The sequence below is a fragment of the Aspergillus aculeatinus genome (assembly GCF_003184765.1).
Source record: "Aspergillus aculeatinus CBS 121060 unplaced genomic scaffold BO66scaffold_7, whole genome shotgun sequence".
In the NCBI taxonomy this organism is placed as follows: Eukaryota; Fungi; Ascomycota; class Eurotiomycetes; order Eurotiales; family Aspergillaceae; genus Aspergillus; species Aspergillus aculeatinus.
The window spans coordinates 84,940-95,432 of record NW_020291476.1 but is presented as its reverse complement, the minus strand read 5'-3'; the positions used below and the strand labels follow the sequence as shown (position 1 = coordinate 95,432).

At 53.1% G+C, this 10,493-nt stretch overlaps 4 protein-coding genes across 4 annotated transcripts; all 4 read left to right on the top strand.

Annotated features, from left to right (window-relative positions):
- Positions 1 to 391: 391 nt before the first annotated feature.
- On the top strand, positions 392 to 3,422 carry BO66DRAFT_468671 (putative sister chromatid separation protein (Src1)). Its single transcript, XM_025652669.1, has 2 exons — positions 392 to 2,503; positions 2,637 to 3,422. The coding sequence occupies exons 1-2, from the start codon at positions 891 to 893 to the stop codon at positions 3,250 to 3,252; spliced, it is 2,229 nt and encodes a 742-aa protein (XP_025507172.1). The 5' UTR covers positions 392 to 890; the 3' UTR covers positions 3,253 to 3,422.
- Positions 3,423 to 4,340: 918 nt separating this feature from the next.
- Positions 4,341 to 4,933, top strand: BO66DRAFT_388941 (uncharacterized protein). The gene has a single exon (XM_025646679.1). It carries the CDS (start codon positions 4,623 to 4,625, stop codon positions 4,836 to 4,838), a length of 216 nt encoding a protein of 71 aa, XP_025507171.1. The 5' UTR covers positions 4,341 to 4,622; the 3' UTR covers positions 4,839 to 4,933.
- A 439-nt stretch (positions 4,934 to 5,372) lies between these two features.
- Positions 5,373 to 6,339, top strand: BO66DRAFT_220246 (Zn(II)2Cys6 transcription factor domain-containing protein). The gene is made up of 2 exons (XM_025642673.1): positions 5,373 to 5,768; positions 5,894 to 6,339. Exons 1-2 carry the CDS (start codon positions 5,619 to 5,621, stop codon positions 6,293 to 6,295), a joined length of 552 nt encoding a protein of 183 aa, XP_025507170.1. The 5' UTR covers positions 5,373 to 5,618; the 3' UTR covers positions 6,296 to 6,339.
- A 1,022-nt stretch (positions 6,340 to 7,361) lies between these two features.
- BO66DRAFT_367028 (uncharacterized protein) lies at positions 7,362 to 10,042 on the top strand (the record flags this gene model as incomplete). The annotated part of the gene is made up of 4 exons (XM_025645281.1): positions 7,362 to 8,499; positions 8,557 to 8,991; positions 9,043 to 9,934; positions 9,998 to 10,042. Exons 1-4 carry the CDS (start codon positions 7,499 to 7,501, stop codon positions 10,040 to 10,042), a joined length of 2,373 nt encoding a protein of 790 aa, XP_025507169.1. The 5' UTR covers positions 7,362 to 7,498.
- Positions 10,043 to 10,493: the final 451 nt, after the last annotated feature.

Here is a 10,493-nt window from a genome sequence, read left to right as displayed (position 1 = left end):
TTCTTTTTTTTTCTTTTCTATTATTTCCCCATCAACCTTTTGCTACACTTACGCGGGCGTCACGAGGAAGGGCGGGCGGGGTGTGAAAGGAATTCCGAAGCATGGGTCTAGGAGCCAAAGGTGGCAATACTGTTTGTGCCCTATGTGTCTAGATTCACTTGGTAATTGTGTATGTACTCGATGGAATTCGATTATCTGAACACATAAAAATGGCTGGATGTTTTGGCATGGCCTCTGGGCCTATCTACGGTAGTACACTTAGCTAGTTATGCCATAGGTTATTAATCAGCTGGGATGCAGTGTAACAATTATGTCACATGATCCAAGCACACAACAAATAACTTCATCATCAAGCCCTTCCTCGTCTCCTCGAAACATGCCCCTAATGCATCACTGACTGTGATGCCTGCAAATCCTTCATCTACAACGACTCTGTTTCTGAGTGTGGGTGCCTCAATTCGATCGGACTGTCTGGTTTGACACCTCCTCAACTGGCCAGTTGACTTTGTTTTTTGTTGTTTGGCTGTTTCGCTTGCAGCTCGGTCGGGTTTGTTGTTGCCCTGGAGACGATCAGATTGATTTGAAGGACGGCGGCTCAGCTGCTGCTGCTTGTTGCTTGTTGCGTCTCTGACGATAGGGAGGATCATCGAAAATCCGGATTTTCACTTGAGTGAAATTCATCCCATCACTCACAGCCACTGCAGTTATCGACCGCCAACCGGCTGGCTTAACCACCTATCTTAGTCTCAGTCCTCTTTTTTTTTCTAAATTCTCCCCCCGGATTTTTTTTTCTGCCGTAACACCATCATCATCTTCAACTTCATTCCCCCTTCTTTCCCTACCCCTCCCCTGGTGGCGTTGATCATTGCTAGGATCAATCACTCTTCATCATGGCGGACGGTTTGGATTATCTGGCTCCCGACTTTGACCTGAATTCGCTCACCGTTCCTCGTCTTCGGTCCATCCTCGTTAGCCACGATGTTCCCTATCCAGCCTCAGCCAAGAAGGCTCAACTCATCAGCATTCTTGAGACAGAAGTTCTGCCTCAGGCTAAGAAGCTTCTGCGCGAACGGGAAAGGGTGAGGAGAACCAGTGAAGGAATTACGGATATGGGTAGTCGCGCCTCATCAGTCGTGAGCGATTACAACGATCAATACCATGAATCTGGCAGAGAGTCGATGCCTCCCCCACCTACTCCTTCCACGGTTTCGACCGCGACGGGCGGTCGGCGCGCACGCTCCAAATTGAGCACGAGAGCATCGACGGTCGACACGGAGGATGCCCACGTATCAGCCACGCCATCCACTAGCTCTCGAAGAACGGTCCCCCGGTCGACCAGCAAACGCTATCGCGCGTCCGATACCGAATCGCACGACGACATGACGGCAACCCCGGTCCCGTTTAACACGGCTACTCCCCGAAAGTCGACGACCCGCAAACCACGAAAAAGTGAGATGACTCCTGCTGCCGAGCCACAACCCGAACCCGAGCCTGAGCCGAAGACCCCCTTCTCAGCAATCAAGTTGGAACCCAAGGACGAGAGTGTCTTCACCGATGACAACCCATTTCAAAGTGGATCGCCAGCCCGGTGGGAGCACCGGAGCCCGAGAACTTCGAGTGTTGGGCGGAAGAGCGCCTCGCGATTCTCACTGAACTCCCCTGCTGCCAGCAACGGTCTACGGCCTAGGAGGTCCATGACGCCAGTGGACATGAATGCTGACTATGGCTTTACCCCGTCAAAGCGATCTTCGTTCGAGTTCCCCGTGCCTAAGCCTAGATCTCCTCAGCAGTCCCTGGAGGCGGTGGAGAAGTATGAGGATAGCGACAGCGAGGTCAGTGCTGGCGAAGAATTCACGCCCGAGGAGCAGTTGGCGCTTGAGGAGGACCGGGCGCACTTGATGTATTCGCCAAGCGCCCCCAGCGCCCGGCCCCAACAAGCGCGGACAGCAAACCGTGCTGCGCCTTGGATCATTATATTAGCCCTTGTCGCCGGTTTTGGTGCTTGGTGGCGCAAGGAGAAGATTGAGATTGGATTCTGCGGTATAGGCAAACCCACCTGGTCATTGGCAGACACCCGGGTTCCTGAATGGGCCAATGTTCTCGAGCCGCAGTGCGAACCGTGTCCTCCCCATGCTTTCTGTTACCCAAACTTTGAGGCTCGCTGTGAGCATGACTTCATCCTCAAGGCACACCCTCTGTCGCTAGGTGGACTGGTACCTCTTGCCCCGACGTGCGAAGCCGACAGTGAGAAGGCACGCCGAGTCAAAGCTGTTGCCGACAGAGCCCTCGAAACCCTCCGGGACCGTCGGGCCAAGTGGGAGTGTGGCGAAATTGTGCACGGTGACCAAGGAGAAAAGGGTCCTGAGATCAGTGAAACCGAGCTGAAGCAAGAGGTCGGAAAGAAACGCCGCAAGGGGATGAGTGACGCGGAGTTTGATGACTTGTGGAAGGGAGCCTTAGGTGAGGTGGTTGGCAAAGAAGAAGTCGTCACTCGAGTCCAACAGTGAGTAGTTCCTGGTCTCCTCCTTCTAATTCCAGCCTGTTCGCGACACCCTGGCCTTCCCTCTGGCACCCTCCCAAGGATTCGGATTCTGACTTGTATTGTGGAACTAACAGAGACACCCACACAATTACAGACCATCTTCTGTCCTCACCCTCACGTCCACCTCCGTCAGCCGGCTCCCCCTCACCTGCGCATTCCGCCGCTACGTCCGACTCTCTCTCCTCGCGTATCGACTTCCTATTTCGGTTCTGACTCTCGCGGTATGCTTGACACTTTATGTCCGCTCCAAAATCCGGGCTCGCCGCTCGGACATGGCCCGGGTCCCTGAACTTGTGGCCACTACGCTCGATCGCCTCGCGACACAGGCGGCTTTACATGCTCGCGGTGCGGCCCGAGAGCCCTACATTCCCATTGGACAGTTGCGTGATGATGTCCTCCGGTCCGAGCTGCGCGGAAGTCGGCGCGAGGGGCTCTGGAAGCGCGTGCGCAGTATCGTTGAAGGCAACGCCAACGTCCGAGCTGCGGTGCGGGAGGGTCGCGGAGGAGATGTTGCCCGTGTGTGGGAATGGATTGGGGGGATTGGCAGCGTCCGCAACGAGATTGAACGTAGCGGCAACAGCACGGGCCGGGATGTGCACACAGTGCATTTCTCGCCTTCATCGCCCGAGGACGGTGGTCGTCCCTTGGCTGCTAGTCAGGATGCTACTCCGGTCCCTCGAAAATGGGACGAAGGCCGGCCCATCTACTGAGACCGTCCTTTCTTACATGAATGACATCCCGAGAAAGTTGGAAACACTATGAGATCTTCTTCTCCTTAACGTGCGCGGTTCGCTTCCTGCATATTTTTGAAACTTCTTATCTTTATTTCGGTTAGTCGGTTAGCTAGCTGGTCAACATTCCGTGATTCCCCAGGTTGACTGTATTATCCAAGATCAGTCTCTTCTGCACCTAAAGTGTGTGGTGTGTGTTTTGTGTTGTGTGTGAACGAGAGTGCACTACAGTAGGACTCAACTCTCGACTCCTCGAGTAGTACCCGTGACGGACTCGGGCGTACGGTAAAACCACTAAGCTGGAGTAGACAGGAGTTAACCTGATGATTTAGTTAAGTGAGCTAAGTTATGCCTTGCCGGGTCTAGCGGAGAAAGACCGGAAGATTTCCCGTCCAAATCTTCCGATGAAGGTTCCCATGGGCCCTTACTAGGTAGTTACCTAGTAGTTCCAGACCTACTACACACATACGTACCCTGTATTCATTCGTACTCCCTTCAGGCTTCAGCTCAACGTCCCATCCTCCACTCGTTTGCTACCTACACGACCTCTTTTCTTTTTTTCTTTTTTTTCTTTTCTTTTTTTTTCCCTTCTTTTCGGACGGCCAGACTCCGACATACTGGTTCTCGGATCGTATGCGATGCGGGCCGAAGGTGTGACTTTGAGCCGCTGGGTACAGACAAACTAACGGAGTGCGTACAGGGCAGCCCTCCAGCGCTACGGACAGAACTCCTGCTGTACTGTACATACCGAGTCAGACAGGCCCTGGTGGGCAGGCATGGTGGAACTAGCCTGGATCGGATTCGGACCCAGCAGTCGTTCACATACCTACTTCTACTGGGCCACAGGGGGGAGGAGGCTGGTTCCATCCGTTCCCCCTCGCAGTATCTATCCGTTGCTGCTGTCCAAGGAAATCCTATGGATACTTTTTCCGGGGCAGTCCTGCACTCAGATTCGCTAAGAGCGTCACAGCCCGTGATTTTGACAAGTACGGTAGTCGTCCTCTCCCTTACTCAATACCTACCTAAGCATTATATCCTACTGCCCGGAGACAAGACCCGTGCAATCAGCTCGGTTGGCAATGCAGACAAGCGACGTCATGCATGTCTGTCGTGACGGCAAGAATGCAAATTCAGTATGGTTCGGTACTTTCTGCACTTTCTGCATTTTCAGCAAGCGAGTGATCCCTCCAAGTGGAACGAGACCAGAAAAGAGATCCCCTCCCGCGGCCGAGAATTCTGGTGATAGTGCGGTGGACCTGCAATGTCACGGGCCCAATCGCAATCGAACCAGAGCCTGGCCAGATGGCTGCTTCGAGTCGAGGAACTGACCCAGGACTGAGATGGCAATCATGGCATACACAGTCTGGCTCTCGTGTGAGGTTATTGCTAATCGCCCCCCTCCCATGACCGATAGAGCCTGGTTTGTCCTCACTATCGTCGTGGTCTCGTCATCTGCACGTCAAACTCAAGTTGCAACTACCACAAGTTGCAACTACCACCTGCCCACTGGATTCCCCCATCGTAACTTTAAGCCCAATCCCTTCCTGCTGGTAGTTGTCCCTTGACGAGGACCCTCTGGTACCTGGGAAGTGTCAGAGAGAAGGAGAGGAGAGAATCGATGGCTCACACCGGTTCGTTCATAACAAGCGGTCGAGTGCCGCCCCTCCTCAGCGCCCACCCCCTCCCCCTACCTACCTACCTACCTTCCACTCTTACCTTTCCTTGCTCTGCCCAGAGGCCGCAGCTGCCACAGAACCAGTCCAAGTATCTGCACGCTTTTGTGGCTTCCAAGTTCCCAATGTTCTTTCAGGTTGATTTGGAAAAGGAGGGATTAGACCCGGTTGGTGCGTAGATATCCTAAATGCCGCCTTTCAAGGCCTGACGATTTCGAGTTTGACTGCCTTTCCCGTCTTGGTCAAGTTTGACTTTCGGTGCACTCCTGATCGCGCCCCATTAGGCTCCCGGGAGGGGCTTTTGGCGTCTGACATTGCATTTCTGTGTGTTTCCTTTTCTCCCGATGCTGGCTTGGCTGAGTCGACCTCATCCACACACCTGTGCTCATTCTTTCCCCTAGCTTCTTAACCAAGTGCAGCAGGGCAGCAGATTGCTGTACTGAGAGGTCTTAGATCGTCTCGATCGAGCATGACCCTTTCCTCTCTATTGTCATAGATGTGCCTCCCCAGGAGGAGCATGATCGGTTGGTCTTCTTTTCTTTCCCACGATCCACCCTAGTGTATTTGTCCCTTCAAGGTTCCTCTTTCACCTTTCCCTTTTCGCCTCGAGTCCGATCCTCCGTTGTTTGCTTTATCCCCGTTTCTGGTCGTCTTACACGCCCGGGTTGAAGCATGTCCGAACGCGGTGTCACGTCCTATCGTTCTATCGCGCCCAAGGCAGCCAAGGAAGATGAGGCTCGAGACCCTCCCCCGGCTCCCGAGAGTGGAAAGACACGGCGAGCGTCCACCGCGTGCCTTGAGTGCCAGCGGCTGCGAACAAGGGTAAGGTACCGTTTTTATTTCGAAAAAGAGTATCACTGTTAAAGCCCCTCTTGATGAACCTTCTGATCTCCATCCTGACTCGACCTCACCTCTGCATTAGTCTGACCTGAGAAACCCCGTTGCAGTGCACCATAAAAGATACGGGAATACCTTGCACCCAGTGCCGTGTTCACGGTCGTTCTTGCCAGGTCAATGAGTCCAAGGACAAGCGCCGCAAGGCCGAACAAAAGCGCACCGAGGAACTCCTGAGGGTCTATAAGAGCCTGATAAATGGCTTGATGGAGACCATACGAATCGGAGACGGGGAGCTAACCCGGGAAGTCCTGTCTAGGATGAGGCAGCCCACCGGGCTCATCGAGCTTCAAGACATCCTTAGCGAGTATGTGACGCTCTCTGTACCTGAGGAGGAGGAGGAAGAGGAGGAGGGCGAGGACGAGGTGATGTATGAGCTCGAAAGCGACGAGTCCGATGAAGAGTCAGACACCAACTCTCCCGAGACCCCGCCGATAAACCAACAAAACCTCTAGGGTTAGCCTAAGCTCGCTAGGAAGTCGCTCGTTTCATGCAGCAACAGTTCTTGACATTGACGATGACGATGATGATGACGGCCGGCCTTCATTTCTGATCTTCACACCCCGACCACGGCCCATCGCACATGGCTTGCACTCCGGTTGCCCTTGTGCGATGGAGACCCGCTACATTTGTTGGGCTTGGGCCTGCATCAAACAGGCGAAGCAGGAAGCATCGGGGATGAACTTTTCCCGGTGCCTTCTGTCTTATGTCCGTTGCGGCACGACCTGGAACAGAGAATGGGACACAACCGGGTTGGAAGAGTTGAGCAGAATGGGAGGATCCCTGTTGCGAGGGAAGTTGCTTGGAATATAGTGGGCGTGCGGGCATGTATTTTGAAGCGGGATTTGATGTTCTCATGTTGGTTGCCACCAGCTCCGTGCTTTTGCGCGGATAACCCGTGACGTTGCCACTCCTACGAGTAATTGCGTTCTTCTCCCTAGAATGGAATCTACATTATTCGCTCGCACTGGTGCTAGTGTATGCTGTTCTCTGGTCTCTTTCTCATGCTCTAGTTCTACGTCGGTAGTTTCTCAATGACCGAATTATAGCTTTGTATTCTCTGCAGGGTCTTCGGATGATCTGGAACATCTGGGAAGATCAGTTGGACGTGAAGCGTGTCTTAATGGTATGCAAATAGACTCTGTACTGTACAGTCCATGTAGATCTAAGCTCTTTGGTTGATCTACAGTATATCTAGTATCTGATAGTTATTCAGACTTTGCTTTATGTAGCTGACTCATCAATCATCATGAGAGGTGATGTTTTATCAGCATCTGCATCTGTACAAAATTTCCTTACTTGGCTGTCTCTGATGCCCTGTACTGTCTGTATTGTACTGTACGCTCAGTAGGGGGTGTTCCAGATTCTGCAGACTGACAAGAGTGACAGCAAAGAAGATGTTTGTTATGTTTGGGTCAAATTCCTTCGCCTCCCCCGCCTTTGGGAAATCCGGATTAGACTCACGATTTCCCCGCTCTTCTCGCCATCCCCGGAAATTTCTCCCTTCCACTAAACTGACACTGACTGCATCTCTCCATGATTACTACTTACTAGGTACCTTACCTACTACCTACGTATTCTTCTCCTCCTTTCTGTGGTACCGCCTCTCTCGTTAATCCCCCCCAGCCAACCAACCTCGAAATCCGGGATATGTCCATATGGCTGCCACTGTTGTCGCTGCGGTGGACAGTTTGTCGTCATCGGAGGACCCAGTGCCACCAAGAGTCGTCGGTGACAGTCACCGTCGGGCTCGGGCTCGGTCTCGGGCTCGGTCTCGATCTAGGTCTCGATCTAGTGCCAATGGCCGAGATATACTTGCTGCAAAACGACCGAGAAGGTCCTCCGAGTCCTCCTCATCTATACTCAAATCCAATACTCCCCGGCAAAAGATTACCCGGGCCTGCGATCATTGCAAGGAAAAGAAGACTCGCTGTACGGGAACCATTCCCTGCGTAAGGTGTACACGGCTGTCGCTGGTATGCGAATACAATGCCGCCTACTCACGAGGTCTTCCCCCCGAGCCCCTGCCTGCTTCATCTGGCGAGCAGCTCGGAGACACTCATGCGGTTCACGGTCCGAGAACACGGCGCTCACATCCAATCGCACACTCATTGTCACGCATTGGATCAGCCTCTCACCAAGATCTGTATGATCGCAACCGCGGCAACAATAACAACAACAACATCTCCCAGCGCAACTCACCGGACCCCGCCGTGACCGATTTGGAAGGTAATTATCTAGGACCGGCCTCAGGCCTGTCCTTCCTTAATCGCGTCTGGCGCCGTTTACATCAGGATGAGAAACGAGCGGTTCCCGATGCACTACAGAATGAATCTCCATCCAAGAATACCTCGGTGTTCAAGTTTGGGGATAAACCGTACGCGGCCCATCGCGACGTTGGATCCACACTGCCTCCGTATGAGAAGGCTCGGGAGCTGGTTAGTACCTACTTCGACTTGTCCATGGTCACATATCGGTTCTTGCATCGCGGGAGTGTGGACCAATGGCTGCAGCAGGTGTATGAATGTAATCATTCTGTATCCAACCCCCCAACGGGGCGCATGGTAGCGCGAACAGCCATAATCTTCATGATCTTCGCTGTGGGCACTTTGTACGAGGAGCAAGACCCAGATAGTCAGATAGATAGGCAGCATGGAAGGTGAGTGTGCTTTGCCTCCACGGCCTTGGACCATTGTGCAGGCTGATATAATCGCAGCGAGCAGTGGTATGCGGCCTCCAAATCTATGACCGCCCTGGAGTCTGGAGCTCCGCGTCTGGAATCAGTGCAGGCGCGACTGGGCCAATGTTTCTATCTACTCTCTTCCTCCAGGGCCAACGAGTGCTGGTACTCCTTCGGGACAGCCCTCCAGCTGGTGACGGCGCTGGGTTTGCACCGACGGCACCGAGGCAAAGTCCCCCGCGATGGCAATTCCTATCTCGACCGGGAGCTTCGGAAGCGCCTGTTCTGGAGCACTTATACTTTGGATAAATATCTAAGCGTCATGTTTGGGAGGCCTCGTCTGCTTCATGATGAGGACATTGATCAAGAGCTGCCTGATGAAGTCCACGATGAAGACATGTTGGAAGAATATTCATCGACCAGACCAGGGGTGGGGGATTGTATGATGACCGCCTCCCTTCTCCACTATAGGTATGCTTGGATCTGTTCCTTGGTGCTTGACAGTAGTGATTAACTGCTTAGACTGGGTCGTATTCTTGGTGAGATCTCGCGACAGTTGTATACAGTCAGCCCTCTATCGCGAGATGCGTCGATTGAGACGGTTGCACGCCTCATGACGAAGCTTGAAGACTGGAAAGCAGCCACCCCTCCACTTTTCAATAGTGTTCGGGCCACGAGCCTGATCCCTCCACTATGTAGGCAGAGCCAGGTTCTGCAGTTGGCTTACTCACACGCGGTGATTCATACGACCCGGTCGTTTCTGCTGAACGATTTTACGGATCTGAACCGCACGCCACAGATCCCCCATCCTACGGTGACTCACCACGTGCTCAAGTGCATCGAGGCTGCCGAGCAAGCCATGAGGTTAGTGGATAGCTTAGCGAAACAGAGGGTCCTGATACAATCGTTCTGGTTTACCCACTACGTGTGCTTCTGCGCCATCATTGTGGTGTACATATATACAATCCAACAGCATCGATTATCTACTACCTTTGAGATATCCTCCCCCGGGATCGAGGATGTCCACCATCTCTACTCCCTGTTCAGCCTGGCGGAAACTTGCCAGCAGCATCTGGCAGAGGCCACCCGGAGGAATTCACCCAGTCGTCGCTACAGCATCATTCTGGAAGAGCTGAGGCGAGAAGTCCGTAGGCGGATTGGCTCATCCAGCGATACCTCCGAGGGGTTTCGCGCTGTCTTCTTTCAGGGCCAGAATTCGAGCACACTGGCGGAGCAAGGACAGTTGAGCCTGACTAGTATATATCCTTCTGGACCCCTGGAGGCTGGCTCCTATGATTATCCGAGTGGACTACCGCTGACCAATTTCACACCGTCGCCTTTGGAGTCGGAGATAGACCTGAGTTTTCTGGATAGCTTGGACGGTTCACTCCTATGGACGCAGATTGACTCCTGGGTAAGTGATATCGTTGTGGTTGGATTTTGACCCGGAGAGACTGACTGAATGCTTCTTGCTTAGGCATTCACAAATCTGAGTAACGATCCGCCGACATTCCCCATGTAGCGACTCGATCATGATGTCTTGGGAATGCTGCATGCCTGACCAGGCTCTTTTGACTGATCTAATGACATGAAATGACTACACGACTTGGGATGACTTGTATCTTATTGGACTCTCCTCCGGCGTATTCTTCCTCCCTGTGTTGTATTGCCCGCTCGTTCGAGTTGCCCCGGGCAGTTGTTTCGTTGTTGTAGATGCACGAGGCCGATAGTGAAGATCCACTGCCGTGGCTGGTTATGATTGTTAGGATACATGTGATACGCAGTGCCGCCTCCATTGCTGGTATTAACAGACAGACAGACAGACAGACTAAACTTGTTAATGGGTTCGGAATTGAGTTATTCGAAACGATGGAGTGCCATGCAAGCATGCAGTCGAGCTCGGAGAAATATCCGGGCTGGCCGGATATCCATGCCTCTCTCCACCAACACCAGAGAGTGCATGACGGAACCCT

Excerpts from the sequence above, each read along its gene's own strand:
- BO66DRAFT_220246 (XM_025642673.1), top strand. The coding sequence starts at position 5,619 with ATGTCCGAACGCGGTGTCACGTCCTATCGTTCTATCGCGCCCAAGGCA. Across the intron at positions 5,769-5,893 it reads GCCAGCGGCTGCGAACAAGG|TGCACCATAAAAGATACGGG; the intron begins GTAAGGTACCGT and ends ACCCCGTTGCAG.
- BO66DRAFT_388941 (XM_025646679.1), top strand. The coding sequence starts at position 4,623 with ATGGCATACACAGTCTGGCTCTCGTGTGAGGTTATTGCTAATCGCCCC.
- BO66DRAFT_468671 (XM_025652669.1), top strand. The coding sequence starts at position 891 with ATGGCGGACGGTTTGGATTATCTGGCTCCCGACTTTGACCTGAATTCG. Across the intron at positions 2,504-2,636 it reads GTCGTCACTCGAGTCCAACA|ACCATCTTCTGTCCTCACCC; the intron begins GTGAGTAGTTCC and ends ACACAATTACAG.